General features: G+C 55.2%; 1 protein-coding gene and 1 long non-coding RNA gene across 2 annotated transcripts; both read left to right on the top strand.

Moving 5' to 3' along the window:
* Positions 1-1,043: 1,043 nt before the first annotated feature.
* Positions 1,044-12,495, top strand: LOC116534712. Its single transcript, XR_004261842.1, has 4 exons — positions 1,044-1,054; positions 3,525-3,529; positions 7,567-7,572; positions 11,818-12,495. It is a non-coding gene; the product is annotated as an uncharacterized LOC116534712 (long non-coding RNA).
* DUSP2 (dual specificity phosphatase 2) lies at positions 10,186-12,487 on the top strand. Its single transcript, XM_032255284.1, has 4 exons — positions 10,186-10,691; positions 10,776-10,897; positions 11,271-11,490; positions 11,602-12,487. The coding sequence occupies exons 1-4, from the start codon at positions 10,304-10,306 to the stop codon at positions 11,814-11,816; spliced, it is 945 nt and encodes a 314-aa protein (XP_032111175.1). The 5' UTR covers positions 10,186-10,303; the 3' UTR covers positions 11,817-12,487.
* Positions 12,496-16,867: the final 4,372 nt, after the last annotated feature.

Here is a 16,867-nt window from a genome sequence, read left to right as displayed (position 1 = left end):
TTTACTGAGGGTAGGGAGGCGGCCTGAAGATGGGGGAGCAGTGAGGGGTTGGGGAGGAGGAGAACAAAGTGACAGTGGGTAGAGGGACTGGAGAGAGAAGGGAAGAGGGCAGGTGGCCCCCCAGCTGCAGGCCTTCCCTGCTGCCACACAGGGCGCCTCCCTGGGCACTGCCCTCCTGCTCTTCTCCAGGTTCTTCCCTCAGGGTCTGGGTAAGGGCAGCATACTCTCCAGGCCATCCTGTGTCCCTCGTGCCTCTCCCTCGCCCTCAGCACCCAGGCCAGCAGAAAGGAGCCTCCTGGCGTGGGGGTTCTAGCCTAGTGACTGCTGTCTTTGGGGCTGCACCCTGGGGCTTTCACTCCACCCTTCTCCTGGGTGATCTCGCAGCCCCAGCTGGGCAGCCCAGTGTTGGCAAAGCACCAGGTGTGTCTGACCCCTGCAAGCTCCAGGAAGCTGGACTAGGTCACTACTGCCCCTGCCAGGCCCAGCCTAAGAGGCCATTGGTGGCCACTGGGAGTGGCTCCTCCAGAGCCTTTCCTCTCTCAGACTAAACCTGAGTCCTGCCTCTGCTCCTGGGGAAACTGAGGCAGGCACTCTTTGCCCAGGCCCTGCTGTGGGTGAGTCAAGCTGTGGATAGGGCCACACACCTCTGGCCAGCAGCTACACCCCTGAAGGAAGCAGGGGACATCTGGGTTGCAACACTCAAATGCGAGATTCATTATAGTCACAAATGTGTGTTGTGTGTGTTCTGGGGTGTGCATGTGTGTGGCAGGTGTGCGGTCATCCGGTGTCTGTGTGAGAGGAGAGGGCTGAGGCCAGGGCCCCAGAAATGGCCCTGCTTGAACGCCCCCACAGTCCAGGAAGCTGCTTCCTTCCGGGTGGTGCTGGCCAGATAGGGAAGGGGCCATTTACCTGCGCTGTCTGAGAAGTGGATGCAGGTCTCGTACCAGGCAGGGCTGTGTCCATGTGAAATGTGGGCAGGGCGCTGGTGGGTGGCAGTTGGTCTCAGGGCTGGTGGTTAGGAGCGCAGTTTCATGGGCTCCAGAGGGGGAGCTGAGTCATGTGAGCCAGGGGTGGGCCCACCCATGGATCTGGGGCCTGGCTCCTGGGGCCACTGGGACCATGGCAGGACTAATCATGGAGGGTTCTGTGGGCTGTTCTGGGCCTAGGGAGGCCATATCACCATGGGTGTGTCCACGTGTCCAACGGTAATGGAGAGGATGTTTAGGCTTGACTGTAGCACCGTGCACATGAGGACAGGTGTGGGAGTGTGGCTATGTAATTGCAGGGTGTGTGTGTGTATGAGTCTGTGTGCACATAACACATGTATGTGTGTGCGTGCACACATGACCTTCTCTGGGTGTCTGGGCGGCTCCATGAGCAGTGATGGCCTCAGCTTTTCCAGGCACTTTCATTCTTGAGGAAGCATCATTGGATTTGGGCCCTGATCCTCCCTGATCCTCTGGAGTCTCTTCCTGTCCGGTGTCACCCCAGCCATCTGTGCTCTAAACCTGAGCCTCAGCCCTCCATGCCCCTTGTCCTCCCCCACCTCCTGCAGCTCCCCAGTTCTCTCTGTGGAGCTGTGGAGGGGGGCAACCTCCCTTCTCTGGCCTTCGCCCTATGTCGAGTCAATTCTCCTCTTCCAGATGATAGAATTGGGCAGCAGCTGGCATTCCTCAGCTGCTCCCTGTCCCCATCTCAGGGAGGAGGATCCCTGGCAGGGCCTAGGGTGACAGGGGAGAGGAGGGAACCTTGTCTTTCCTTAGGAACCTGTGTTCACCACTTGCTCAGCCCAGACCTGTGAGCTGCCTCCGCTCCTCTCTTTCTCACTGTCCACCTCATCCCATCTGCCCACAATTCCTGCCAGCCCTGCCCCTGCTGATCCTGGAGCGTCCTTCCTTTTCATTGCCAGTCAGGGTCCAGTCAATCCCGTCTCCTGAATCACTGCATCAGCTCCTGACCTCTCCCCACGGCCATTCCTGTTCCCATAGTCCACTCTCCACTCACAGGTTCCCTCCCCACTCACAGGTTCCCTTCCCCAGCCCACCCCCAGTCAGGACTTTCCAGCAGTTCCCATTGTCCTTTTAAGGAACTCAGACCCTGATCAGTGCTCCGGGCCCAACCAGAGCTCCTGCTGCAAGGCCTTTGTCCCTGCTGTTCTGCCTCTTGGCTGCTCTTCCTGGCCCCAGCCCTGGCAGGTTCCTTGCCATCCCTGGAGTTGCAGCGGAAAGCTGTCTCCTCCCAGAGCCCTCTCTGGTGCCCCCTCCCCTGCTCCATCTTACCCCCCTCTGTGGCATCATTCATAGCACCTCCCAGTGTCTGCTGTGGTCTCATTCATTTACTACTCCACAGGTCTCTGACCCTGCATTGGAAGACGAACCCCGGAAGCCAGGAACCTTGTGTGTCTTGTTCTCGGCTGCATCCCTAACACCCTGAAAGCAGCTTGGCACTCAGTAAACACTGGTGAGTGAATGAGTGCTGGGACCCGCAGGAAGCCTGAAGCTCACAGCTGTACGTCACAGAGCTTGCCCTTGAACCCAGGACATCCAGTGGGTTGCAACAGTGGACTTTTTTTTTTTTTTTTTTTTTTTTGAGACAGAGTCTCGGAGTCTTACTCTGCGGCCCAGGCTGGAGTGAGGTAGTGCAATCTCAGCTCACTGCAACCTCCTTTTCCCAGGATCAAGTGATTCATGTGCTTTGGCCTCCTGAGTAGCTGAGACTACAGGTATGCGGCACCACTTTGGACTAACTTGTATTTTTAGTGGAGATGGGGTTTTGCCATATTGGCCAAGCTGGTCTGGAATTCCTGGCTTCAAGTGACCCACCCAACTTGGCCTTCCAAAGTGCTAGGATTACAGGCATGAGGTACCATGCCCAGCTTCACAGTGGGCTCTTTTACTGACATGCCTGGGACATCTGCTCTTGGGAACCATCTGCTGCTCTGGGCACCTGAGGACACCTCTTTTTCTCTGGAGCTTGAGGCATGGTGGGGGATGAGGGCCTAGGCTGATGATGACTTCCGACCCACACTGTGGATTTCAACTTCCCGTGGAATCAGCTTCCTGTCAAGGGCTACCTGGGGGCACAGGGGCAAGTCCTTACAGAAATGCCTGCAGAAATGCATCAAGCCCCATTCAGGGCTGGGCACTGTGCTTCCCAGTGGATTCAGAGGGGCAGTGCCCTGGGCACTGTGCATCCTTAAGAGGTTTGCAGCAGAGCTGGGGAGGTGGCACTAATGCCCTGAAGGTCTTCCAAGATAGCAGCAGAGAGAAAGGAGGGCTGTGGTCAAGGGTGGGAGGCAGATGGAAAGGGCCTGGAGGACAGGGACATGGATTCTGGGGACAGTCATGAGGGGATACAAAACTGAATTTCAGCCTTGGCTCTGAGAGCTTGGGCAAGCTCCTTAATCTCTCTGAGCCATGGCTCCCCCATTTGTATTTGGGGCTCTTCAAGGTTTAAATGAGAATGATTTCTGTTAAGGTCTTGGGACAAGTCAGGGCACATGGCAAGCACACAATCAGTGACAGCTGTGGTTGTTCCAAGAAGCAAGAGACTCAGGCTGGAGGTGTATGCTGGGGAAAGGGGTGGATGAAGGATACCCTGCAGTCAGACCCATCTGGACCTTGCCCAAGGGCAGGGCAGGGCAGCCCAGTGGTTAAGCCCAGGTTTCAATCCCAGTTCTTCATTTGCATGTGGACTGTGTGGCCTTGGTTCTGCCCCCCAACACCTTTGGGCCTCGGTTTCCCTATCTGCAGAGCAGGGTAATGAGGCAGCCCTCCAGGGTGTGAGGCTAGATGCAGTGATGCTTCCAAGGCACCCAGCATAGTGCCGGTGATTGCGTTTTTAATGAGGACATAGACCAAGACCACACTGTGGAGAAGCAGCCCAGTTGTGTCTGACCAAGGCAATGTGGCTTCAGAACCCCTACAGCTAACTGATGCCCAGAGCTGCCCCTGCTGCCGCTGCTGCTGTGCTGCTATTGCTGGTCTTTTTTTTTTTTTTTAATTTTTTTCCTTTTAGGTTTTGGGGTACATGTGAAGAACATGCAAGATTGTTGCATAGGCACACACGTGGCAGTGTGATCTGCTGCCTTCCTCCCCATTACCCACATCTAGCACTTCTCCCTGTGCTATCTCTCCCCAGCTCCCCTCCCACCGCTGTCCCTCCCCTATTTCCCCCCCAACAGACCCCAGTGTGTAGTGCTCCCCTCCCTGTGTCCATGTGTTCTCATTGTTCAACACCCACCTATGAGTGAGAACATGCGGTGTTTGATTTTCCGCTCTTGTGTCAGTTTGCTGAGAATGATGGTTTCCAGGTTCATCCATGTCCCTACAAAGGACACGAACCCATCATTTTTTATGGCTACATAATATTCCATGGTGTATATGTGCCACATTTTCCCTGTCCAGTCTATCATCGATGGACATTTGGGTTGCTTCCAGGTCTTTGCTATTGTAAACAGTGCTACAATGAACATTCATGTACACGTGTCCTTATAGAAGAACGATTTATAATCCTTTGGATATATACCCAGTAATGGGATTGCTGGGTCAAATGGAATTTCTATTTCTAGGTCCTTGAGGAATCGCCACACTGTCTTCCACAATGGTTGAACTAATTTACACTCCCATCAACAGTGTAAAAGTGTTCCTATTTCTCCACATCCTCTCCAGCATCTGTTGTTTCCAGATTTTTTAATGATCGCCATTCCAACTGGCTTGAGATGGTATCTCAATGTAGTTTTGATTTGCATTTCTCTGATGACCAGTGATGAGGAGCATTTTTTCATATGTTTGTTGGCCTCATGTATGTCTTCTTTTGTAAAGTATCAGTTCATATCCTTTGCCTACTTTTGAATGGGCTTGTTTTTTTCTTGTAAATCTGTTTTAGTTCTTTGTAAATTCTGGATATCAGCCCTTTGTCAGATGGGTAAACTGCAAAAAATTTTTCCCATTCTGTTGGTTGCCGATTCACTCTAATGACTGTTTCTTTTGCTGTGCAGAAGCTGTGGAGTTTGATTAGGTCCCATTTGTCTATTTTGGCTTTTGTTGCCAATGCTTTTGGTGTTTTGGCCATGAAGTCCTTGCCTACGCCTATGTCCTGAATGGTTTTGCCTAGATATTGCTGGTCTTTAGAGGTGGCAGACAGCCTGGCTTAGTCTTTGATGGTAATAAAGGTGTCAGCACTGGTGAGGTGGGAAGGGGGTCCCTTTGTCACCACCACCCCCACAGTGCACCCAGCTCTGGTCACAGGGGAGCCCCAGGAGGCCTCTTGTCACAGAGCCACTTGCCCAGTGCCCACAGTGCGATCACATTTTTGAGACTCCCTCATTTCTTGCTCAACTCTTACCACCGGCCACAGCTCTTCCTTAGCAACCTCCTCTTCCCTCCTTAGATACCTGGGCCTAAGGCACAGGGCCTCTGGCTAGCAGGGTGGGAATCAGTTTCACTACTGGGACCCCAGTGGGTTGGGGGCCACAGGTATGCTGGTGGTGGGTGCCCAGGGAAAAGCCCAGAGGGGGGTCCCCTCCACCCCCAGGCCCAGGCCCATCTGGGAGCACAGCCAAATGCAGTTGCTTTGGTGGATAACCCCACAGGCAAGTGGGCTCTGGCCTTGGCAATGGAACTGGTTTTCCCACAATCCCTTCCTCAGACTGTGACCTCCTCTCTTTATTGGAAATCATGGCAGAAGGGGGAACCAGATTCCACAGCACTGCACCTCCTGAAGTTGGTAGGGGCCATAGGATCCCTTCCTGGACAACAAGGCCTGACTCTGGCATCTCCTGCTGGCACCGCACTTTGTTTTTTCGAGATGCAGTTTTGCTCTGTTGCCCAGGCTGGAGTGCAGTGGCATGATCTCGGCTCGCTGCAACCTCCACTTCCCGTGTTCAAGTGATTCTCCTGCCTCAGCCTCCTGAGTAGCTGGGATTACAGGCACCTGCTACCATGCCTGGCTAATTTTTTGTATTTTTAGTAGAGACGAGGTTTCATCATGTTGCCCAGGCTGGTCTTGAACTCCTGACCTCAAGTGATCCACCCGCCTTAGCCACCCAAAGTGCAGGGATTACAGGCGTAAGCCACTGTGCCTGGTCATGCACTGCACTTTTTAAGATGCTCCCAATAGTCTTTCTTAAGTCAACTCAGTTTTTACAAACCTAAAATTTACTTCAAAAGGAAAAGATATCATTACTCTAGGTGGATAATTAGTATCATTTACCATGAACACAACATAAATCATAAAAATAAATATTATTGAAGCAATTAGGTCAGCTCCTTGAGGGCAGTGGTTTGGGATTTACTGCTGCATCCCCAGCACATAGAACAGTACCTGGCACATAATAAGTTCTTGAAATGTATTTCTGAATGAAGAGTTGAGTAGGCAATAAATGCAAAGGGATGGGTAACCTACATAGGGGTATTTGGGGAGGGCGCTCAGCCTGTTTGTTGAAATGAGGAAAGGCAGGTGTTAGGGGCTAAAGCCATGCCAGCCCCATGTGGAGACTTTCTTCTTGATGTACTCAGAAGGACTGATTGACTTGAGAAAGGCAGAATGTCCTCTGAGCATGGCTGGGGACTCCTCAATGCCAGTCTGGATGCAGCCTCGAGGTGTCTGAGCACTGGAGTATCCTCCTGGGGGGTGCATGCCAGGGGACCCGAAACTCAGGGTGGCACCGGGGTGAGAGGTAGGGCCAGGATCGGAGTGTGTCAGGGGCCCCCTAAGGAGGCCCCACTGTGCCCAGGAGAGCTTCCCCAGTAGCACTGCTCCTGGGTTCCTGCTCACACACATGCATGAGACATGGCACATGACAGAGTGTGGGAACAGACCCCAGGCCTTTAGGCTACAGGCTTCACTTCACCTTGGCCAGGAGGAGGCTTTGCTGAGTGCTGGGTGCCCAGGTGAATCCCCTGCCCCCACCCTGCACTGTGCTGGGTGCGCCTTCCTCACAGAGGGGCTGTCCCTGGAGCCCGGTGCGTGGGGTCTGGGTCTGCACCTGGCAGGAGCCTGTGGGAGTGGCCGCCACATCCGCGTGTTCGTCAGAGGCCTGGCACAGGAAACGCGACGTCATCTCTGACTCACCCCTCGGCGGGGCTTGGGGTGGCCCGTGACTCTCACCTTCATCCATACTCTGGCCCAAGCACTGTAGCCAAGCCACTCATTCCCCGGCCCCTGTGGGGCATCTGCTTGGGGGTGGGGGCTGGAAGGAGGAAGAAAGGCTCTACAGCACCAGTGCGGAGCTGAGCGAGGCGGCTGTGGGAGGGAGACCCGCTGTGCAGGGGGCTGGGCGGAGGTGCTGCTGGGGCTGGGAAAGACCCGGAATCCCGAAGGCAGGAGCCAGTCACGCTTAAACAGCCGTCAAAATAGATGGTCATAAAAAGAATAACATGCAGAATCATTATTTGTTCCCGGTGAGTCTCACAGGTTTTCAATTAAAAAAAAAATGCTGAGCCCAAACTTACTTGATAGTGTCTGCTCTGTAACAGCCAGGCCGAGAAAAACACAAACAAAAACAGAGAGAGCTCTGAACAGGCACCCCCAGCCGGGGTCAGCCCCTTCCCATCTAGTGGCAAGGACTGGGTCCTGTTTCCAGAGCCTTCAGGCTGCTGAGCATCTGCCTAGCAGAGACCCCTCCTCATTGCATTCTCCACTCCTACACCCAATGCCCTGCCTCCTCTCTGCTGCCATTCCCAAGACTGGGCTCTGGTGATTGGGGATTGGGGAGACTCTCAGGGGTGACAGAGAGGAGCAGGCGTCCCGCACCATGATAACCAGTGGCAGCACCTAAGGCTTGGGGGGCTTTTGTCAGAGCAAAATTGGGAGAGAGGCATGGGTTTGTGTCTCTCCCCTTTCTTACTCAGCCCTAGGCTTTCACCTAGTAATTGGGGGTGGGACTTTCCCCAGTTTGGGAGTAGGGAAAGAAGGTAAAGGGAATCCCTGCCTTCATAGCTAAGCTGGGCCTCTGTGAGCCCATGTTCCAGAGCTTAAAAGGGGACAGCCCCAAGGCAAATGGCCTCAATGGGGTGACATGTGTGGAGCCACTTTAGGTCCTGAGTCGGGTGGTGGCATATGCCTGTAGTCCCAGCTACTCTGGAGGCTGAGGCAGGAGGATCACTTGAGCTCAGGAGTTTGAGGCCAGTGTGGGCTACATAACAAGATCCTGTCACTTAAAAAGAAGAAAAACAGAAACCACTGGTTGTGGCCAAGAGTGCCAGGTCCCAGGGACCGTGCCATCAGTGCAAACCTTCAGCAATGCTCTCCCCCAGTGCAGAACTCACCGGCAAGGTATACCGGTTTCTCCAGAAGGAAGGGAAGAGGCCCAGCCTAGCATGGGGTTTGGGGACTGGAGCCCCTTACAAGGCTGAGCTGAGTTCTCCTGAATCAGGAATCACACCTGGCTGGGGTTCTCCCACGGAGCTGGAAGGCTGTGGCTCCCAGCTCAGCAGCAAGACTAGATCTGACTGTCCGTCTGCACACTCTGTAATTTGCCCCTGGAATCAGCATTAAGTCATTTGGAGGCTGATGCCAAAGATAAGAGCTCATATCAGCCTCTGGGATCTGTGGCCCAGACTCCCTGGCTCTGTTGTGGGCTTTGCTGCCTCATCCTCGACTGGCCTGCGAGGCAGGGCAGGGCCTCAGCCGAGTTGCCCAGACAGTGGCATAGCCTTGGAGCCTTGAAGCCAGTGTGGACAGGCGCTCCTCCATGATGTGCTCCCCCTTACAGATGGGGACACTGAGAGGGCGACATGGCCCCAGGGATCTTTGGAGTCCTCGGGGCTTTTCTCCTCAGCATCTGCTTTGATCCCAGCACATATAAGCTCCAGCTCCTTCTCACACGAAGTGGAACTGCACAGGTACCATGCTCCCGTGAACATAACCAGGCATATAGCACACTGCTGTGAGGAGCTCAGAGCCGACAAGTCCAGAAGGGCTGCGGGCTCTTCACAGGCCCCAGCTGTCACTCTCCAAGACGATCTGGACATAGAGGTCTTCGGGGAGCTGAAAGGGTCTTTCAAAGGGCACAGAGGAGGGCCTCAGGAGACTGGGGGCTGGGAGGGTGGATTCTGAAATCCCACACAGCTGGGGGCAGGGCGGGGGCAGCTCCAGCTCAGTGACACTGTCCCCACCCACCTGAACTTCTCTGCTTGAGTTTGGGAGTTCATTGCCAACAATTCTTGTGGCTCAGACCCCCCACGCACACCTGGGCCTCACCACATCTGGCAGCAGGGCTGGGGGAGGTCAGAATGGAGGGGATACCCAAGCCCCAGTCCTAGGGCTGCAGTGGTAGTCCTGGACTTTGCTGCCCAGAGGGGCTGGACAGGGAGGGCTAGGGTGGGGGAGGCCAGTTCTATTCTGCTTTTCCCTCTTCCCCTTGCCAAGGTCTTGAAATCCCCGCTAGTCTGGGGAGGGCTCAGAGCGTCAGTGGACTTCCCACGGCAGGCTTGTGGCAGGGGAAGTGCTTCTCTCCGGGGCCTGGGGGCTTTCCCTGGGCCCAGGAGGAAGAAACTTGGCCCCACTCATAACTGGAAACCGGTCACAGACCCCTGCTTTCCCCCTGAAATGTCCCCAGGACCTGCCTCATTTCCCTTTCTCCCAAGCCCAGGGGCCTGGGCCTCCAGGGACTGTGTTCTGGCCTAGCCTGGCTACCGACCTACTGCAAGAGTCTGGTGCTGGTCTCATTTGGGCAATGGGGGGCGGGGATGGGGAGGAGAGAGTCCCTCCGGCCCAAGGTCTCCAAATATGAGAAAAAGGACAGTGTAAAAATCACCTGTGGCAGCAGACATTTGTCAATACGGTGACAGGTTCCTAGGAGGGAAATTCTGGGAGGTAAAGGGAAAAGGCAGAGGGAGAACGGGATGGGGTGGTGGGGTACGCCAGGAGACATCTCTGGCCCGGAGGGGGGACTTGCTTCTGAGAAGCTGGGTTCCCAACGACTGAGTGGCTTGGGACAGGTCAAAGGGTGGGCACAAAGACACCCTTTGGAGGGGGTGCTGGTCCCTCCAAATACAGACAACACCTTCCCCTCCCTTAGTCGCTGGTCCCTGCCTCCTCCCTGTGTGTTGGTCCCGCGCCCCGCCTTCCCCCGGAGTCCCCGGGTCCGCCCTGCCTGCGCCCCACGTGAGGGGCGGGGGCGGGCGCCAGCGCCTTCCTGCTCTGCCCTTGTATGGTGCCCCGGAGGCCGGCCCACGGTACTTAACCCAGGCTGCTGCAGAGGGTGCCTGGAGCTGACCGACCGCTCCGGCAGCGCCACCGCCACGAGAGCTCGGGAAGCGGGGAAGAGTGGCAGGAAGAGGAAGAGGCACCGGTGGTCATGGGGCTGGAGGCGGCGCGCGAGCTTGAGTGCGAGGCGCTGGGTGCGCTGCTTCGAGAGCCGCGGGAGGCGGAGCGCACGCTGCTGCTGGACTGCCGGCCCTTCCTGGCCTTCTGCCGGCGCCACGTGCGCGCCGCGCGACCAGTGCCCTGGAATGCGCTGCTGCGGCGCCGCGCCCGCGGCCCTCCTGCCGCTGCCCTCTCCTGCCTGCTGCCCGACCGCGCGCTGCGAGCGCGCCTGGACCGTGGGGAGCTGGCGCGGGCCGTGGTGCTGGATGAGGGCAGCCCCTCGGTGGCGGAGCTCCGGCCCGACGGCCCGGCCCACGTGCTGCTAACCGCTCTGCTGCATGAGACCCGCGCGGGGCCCACGGCCGTGTGCTTCCTGCGAGGTGAGTGCGCCGACCACCCTCGGCCGCTGCATCCGACCCCGGGCAGGGCCTTCCCCGCTGACTGCGCCCTTCCCCTCCCTGCAGGAGGCTTCGACGGCTTCCAGGCCTGCTGTCCGGATCTGTGTTCAGAGGCCCCCGTTCCTGCGCAGCCGCCGGTAGGGGACGAAACCAGCCGCTCAAACCCCAAGGCTCCCTTCTACGACCAAGTGAGTGGAGATAAGAAGTTCTTGTCACTGCCCTCCGCTCCTCCCTACCTCCCTCCCCACTACAGGCTGGACGTGTGAGCAGTTTGCCCATATACACACCTTTATACTTGTGTGTGCGGGAGTGGGAGGGGGCCGATACTGCTGCTCGTGCGTGCCTGTGTGGGTCTATGTGTGTCTGCATGTGTATGTTGGGGGCATGAGGGGCCTGTGTGTCCCCGTGTGTCCTCCGCACATTCCTGAGTCCTGTCTCGGGTCAGGAGGACTGGCTGAGGATTCCTCTTGTCTTGGCCAGCCCATGGGGTCTCCACCTGCTGCTGCTCCAGCCTTCTGGGGCTGAGCTGAGAAGGCCTCACCACCCCTTTGCCCCCTCCAGGGTGGCCCTGTGGAGATCTTGCCTTACCTATTCCTGGGCAGCTGCAGCCACTCGTCAGACCTGCAGGGGCTGCAGGCTTGTGGCATCACAGCCGTCCTCAATGTGTCTGCCAGCTGCCCCAACCACTTTGAGGGCCTTTTCCGCTACAAGAGTATCCCTGTGGAGGACAACCACATGGTGGAGATCAGCGCCTGGTTCCAGGAGGCCATAGGTTTCATTGGTAAGGGGGCACCTCTGCCCAGAGATCCCGAGGGGCTCCAGGGGAGAGGAGTGAGGGCACCTATCTCCTGGCACATTCCTTTCTGACATCACTCCCCCGTCTCCCTTGCAGACTGGGTGAAGAACAGTGGAGGCCGGGTGCTGGTTCACTGCCAGGCGGGCATCTCACGCTCCGCCACCATCTGCCTGGCATACCTCATGCAGAGTCGCCGTGTGCGGCTAGACGAGGCCTTTGACTTTGTTAAGCGGCGCCGGGGTGTCATCTCCCCCAACTTTAGTTTCATGGGGCAGCTGCTGCAGTTTGAGACCCAGGTGCTGTGTCACTGAGGTGGCACCCCTCTGCCTGCCTGCCTGCCTTGCTGCTCTGGCTCTCCCTGGATCCTGGGGGAGCTGACTGTGGACTGGTGAGCTCCCCTCTGAGCCAGCACAGACCCCTCACCTCTGGGAAGGCTGCTGCCTCCTTAGAGTTTGAGGAGCCCCCACATGGGGGCTCTAGGAATGCCAGTGTGCTGGCCTTTCCAACCTGGTGCTCTTCTGCTGGGGGAATGAGGCTGGTCCTCATTCAGGGGTTGGGAACTGAGGTTGTGTCTGCTCTCTCCCACCCCATCTTCTGGCAGAAAACAACTGGACTCTACGCTGTGGACTATCCCTAGTCCACCACCATGTTGAAGCCCTTGGCAGCCTGAGAGCTCCAAGGAACAAGCTGTGACAACCAGAAGCCCTGTCTGGGGGGTGGTCCGCCCGGGGCCTGGAGCCTAAGCCCTGTGTTCCTGGGGCAGTGGGGACTTGGGAAGTGATGAGTGTGTCATGTTGCATGTGTCCTCTGTGAGCCTTCCACACCTGTGCTGGTGCTGGAAAGTTATTTGTGCTCTGCTGACATTTAACACTCCCTCCCCCACTTCCTCCTAGCTCTGTGGGCAGGGGTTGGAAACTTAGCACTTTATATTTATACAGAACATTGAGGATGTGTCAATAAAATATTGTTTTGTTTAAAAAAACAACAGTCCCCCAAGCGTCTGGTCTCATCTGATGCCCAGGAACCTTCTTGGACCTCACCTTTCCTTGTGCCTGCGCGGTTTGGGAAGTGGATGGGCAGAAGGGCTGGTGACCGGAAGGGGCAGGTCTGACCCTCCCGCAGAGGCTGCCCTGCTAGCCCTGGTTCTTCTACCCTGGGCTGGTGTCCTTTCCCAGACAGGGTCCTCGCTCCGGAGCTGAACAGGGTCGTTTCTGAGAGGCTGGCTCCTGTCTGTGACTCAAAGCCAGGCCCAGTGCTGCCCTGATCAGACCCCGCTTCTTTTTCAGAATGTGGAAGGATGTGAATGTGTACCTGAGGGTGTGGTCCTGTGAGGGTGGGTGGTCTTGGCCTGTGCACACATGTGTGTTGTGCGTGGTGTTCCTGTGGGAGCGTGTGTGCACTCCCACACAAGAGGCACTTCCCAGGCCTTGTGGGCCTCTGTCTCCTCACAGCAAGGCCCCGCAGCCTCCCTATTCTTCTCCCACACCCTGGGCGGCAGGGGCTCACAGTGGCCCCTGTTCCAGGCATGTGGCCCCATGTCTGGTACAGGACCTGTCACCAGGGATGGGATTCATTGCTCTGCACACCCACTTAACTAGCACATCTTGGTTGAACTTCCAGTTACGGGCCCAGCATAGGACTAAGGTGTCTGTGGAGACCTGAGACGAGGGCTCCACCCATGCCAGAAGCTAAGGGGTGCATGCCGAGACTGCCGGAAGGGGGTGCTGTGATCTGCCTGAGAGCAGGGGTGCTGACGCCTTTGGAGATGGTTGTGCGGGAGCCAGTCCTGCTTCAGGCTCACTGGGACACTCTCGGCCATTCGGAGTGTCATCCAGACAAGGGTTGCCTCTGAACAGTTTACCTCTACGGCAGAGGTCCCCAGGCCATGGGCAGATCCCTGTTAGGAATTGGGCTGCACAGTAGGAGGTGAGCAGCTGCATCAGTATTACAGCTGCTCCCCATGTGCCCCATCGCTTGCATTACTGCCTGAGTTCCACTTCCTATCAGATCAGCAGCGGCATTAGATTCTCATAGGAGCTTGAACCTGTTGTGAACTGCATTTGAGGGATCTAAGATGCATGCTCCTTATGAAATTAACATAATCTGTCACTGTCTCCCATCACTCCCAGAAGGGACCGTCTAGTTGCAGGAAAACAAGCTCTGGGCTCCCACTGATTCTACATTATGATGAGTTGTATAATTTCGTTATAGATTACAATGTAATAATAGAAATAAAGTACACAATAAATGTAATGCACTTGAATTATCTAGAAACCAGCCCCCTCACCCCTGGTCCATGGAAAAATTGTCTTCCACAAAACTGGTCCCTGGGCTAGGCACGGTGACTCTTACCTGTAATCCCAGCACTTTAGGAGGCCTTGAGTGGGTGGATTACCTGAGGTCACGAGTTCGAGACCAGCCTGACCAACGTGTCAAAACCCTGTCTCTACTAAAAACACAAAAATTAGCCAAGCATGGTGGCGGGTGTCCTGTAATCCCAGCTACTTGGGAGTCTGAGGCAGGGAATTGCTTGAACCCAGGAGGCAGAGGTTAGAGTGAGCCTACATCACACCATTGCACTCTAACCTGGGTGCCATGAGTGAAACTCGGTCTCAAACAAACAAAAGAAAACTGTTTCCTGGTGCCACAAAGGTTGAGAACTGCTGTCTTACGACATTCTGTATGCCTGGGAGGGCATACACCTGGGGCAGTGGTCAACATAGTTTGACAGTACGGCGGCTGGTTTTGCTTAATCTTGCTGTATACAGTTTTCTTGTCTGTAAAATGGAGTTTTGTTGTTAGCCCTACCTCTCAGGTTGTAGACTTACACAAGTCAATTCGTGTATTGCTTGCACATAGTAGGTGGTCAGAAAATGTTAGCTAACTATGGCCCTAGGAGTGAGGTTGATCTGACATGCAGGTGTGCAGGTTCAAGGTGTGCATCTGGACCAGGATGGACACTTAACGACGGCTGGGCCTGGGGTCCTCTTAGCCCTGTGCCTGGAGCCCGGCATAGGTGGGCGCTCACTCTGTGAGGCCGAATGAAGAGTGATCTTTCTTCCCTCTGTTCTCTGAGGGTGGGGTGAGCCACTCCGGTGTAAACTGGGCAGAGCCGGAGCTGCTATCCCGATTTCCTTAGGACTTGAGCGGGTATCTGTTGGGACCAGCTTATACCCTCATGCCCAGCTTGGGGCTCTAAGTCATAGGGGACTTCACACCACACAGCCTCATCTCACCAGCTGGACTGGTGGCCTCTGCCCACCCTACCCTTGGCCCTACCCTATCCCACCCCGCCCAATAGCTTGTCATCCAGCAAACTGTCCTCTTTCTTTCTCTTTCCCTCCTTTTTTTCCTATTAAATTTTTAAACTTTTAATCGTGGTAAAAAATGCAATATAAAATTGATCATCTTTACCATAACCAAGTGTGTAGCAGTAGAAAGTGTATTCACATCGTTGTGTAACAGATGAACCCGAAATATTATACCTATTAAACAATAACTCCCCATCCCCACTCCCCAGTCCCTGGTAAGCTGTGCTCCACTTTCCGACTCTGTGCATTGGGATATTCTAGACACCTCTTGGAGGTAGAATCATGCAGGGTTTGTCTTTTTGTGACTGGTTTGTTTTGCTCAGCAAAATGTCCTCAGACCAACTGCATGTCCTAATAAAGACCCTGTTTCTCTCCCAAAGCAGGGTGATTATTTCTTACCATTATTTTAATTTTTTTTTTTTTTTTTTTGAGATGGAGTCTCACTCTGTTGCCGAGGCTGCAGTGCAGTGGCATGATCTTGGCTCACTGCAACCTCTGCCTCCTGGATTCATGGGATTTCTGACTAATTTTTGTATTTTTAGTAGAGACAGGGTTTCACCATATTGGACAGGCTGGTCTCAAACTCTAGACCTCAAGTGATCTGCCTGCCTCGGCATCCCAAAGTGCTGGGATTAGAGACATGAGCCACCACACCTGGCCTACTTTAATTTTTTTACTGAACACTCATCTTAAGTGGTCAGCCTCGTACTTCTTGGTTTTCTGAGGGGACCTATTCTTTATTTTACTTATTTTTTCTAGCTTTATTGAGCATAATTGACGAATAAAAGTAGCATATGTTTAAGTGTACAATGTGATGTTTTGACATACGCATACCTTGTGAAATGACCACAACAGGCTAATTAGCATATCCATCACGTGCATCCTGACATCTGTCAATACCCTGTCCTGGCAGCAGGGTGTCTGCCTCCAGCACAGTCTCTCTGTGATTCTGATTCCTATCTTTTGAGAAGCTCTGGATTGCTGAGAGGTCTTTATGGACAATAGCTGCTGTTCTTGGCTCTGTGGTTTCCCTTCACTGGGCATGGGTGGCTGTGAGGATGTCCCCAAATGCTGCCCAGTGCTGACATGCTCCACCTCTGGGATTTCAGTCCAAGTGCGCCTTGAGTGACCTGGCTCTGAGGCAGGGGTACGGAGGTGGGAGGATATATGTAAGGAGTTTAAATTTCCAAATCTGTGAAATGGGGATAAATACTGACTGATCATGCCAGCTGCTGTGGGATTAGGGAGGTGGACTTCCTGCGAGGCTCTGGGCATCTGGAGGTTCCACCTTTCCCACATGGCAGGCTTTTTGGGGTGCTAGTTGCACACCGTTCAGTTTGTGAAATTTCCTGGAGCCCTGCGTTTATGATAGTGCGCTTTTCTATCTGTGTATTAAAATAAAAGCTTGTGAAAGTGCAGTGACCTTTCCCTCCTTCCACAGATACACCGGGAGTGCCTCGGGGTCTCAGGTAGCTTTCCCCATGTCTAAGCACAGGCAGGGGTAGGAAAGGGTGTCTTCCTCGCTGGAGGGATAGGTCTATCCCAGGGCTGGGGCCTCAGCTGGGCCTGGAGCAACTTTCTGCGATGTTTCTCTGCCCCCTGGTGGCAGGAAGGAACCTCAGAAGAGCCACACTCCCAAGTGGGCCCCTCAGTCTTACCCACTGCAGTCAAGAAGGGGACTGGGCTGGGGTGGGAACCATAGGTAGGCGTCGCAGGGGCTGCAGGTAGAGGTGGTTGCGGCGGGGCTGCAGGTAGAGGTGGTTGGGGCAGGGCTGCAGGTGGAGCTGATTGGGGCAGGGCTGCAGATAGAGGTGGTTGGGGCAGGGCTGCAGGTAGAGCTGATTGGGGTGGGGCTGCAGGTGGAGATGGTTGGGCAGGGCTGCAGGTGGAGGTGGTTGGGCAGGGCTGCAGGTGGAGGTGGTTGGTGGGAGCTAGGTGGGAGCTGGAGCAGCTGCTATTTTAGAGGGGGTGGTGGTTCTGGTTCTGTAATTAGGTTTATGTGTCCTGCTGAGGCTTAGTCTTGCTTGCTGAAGGGGCGGCAGGGCTCTACC

The sequence above is a fragment of the Sapajus apella genome, unplaced genomic scaffold (assembly GCF_009761245.1).
Source record: "Sapajus apella isolate SASKATOON/1434 unplaced genomic scaffold, GSC_monkey_1.0 scaffold89, whole genome shotgun sequence".
Lineage (NCBI taxonomy): Eukaryota > Metazoa > Chordata > Mammalia > Primates > Cebidae > Sapajus > Sapajus apella.
The sequence above is the reverse complement of the archived record's forward strand: the minus strand, read 5'-3'. Positions and strand labels throughout refer to the sequence as shown.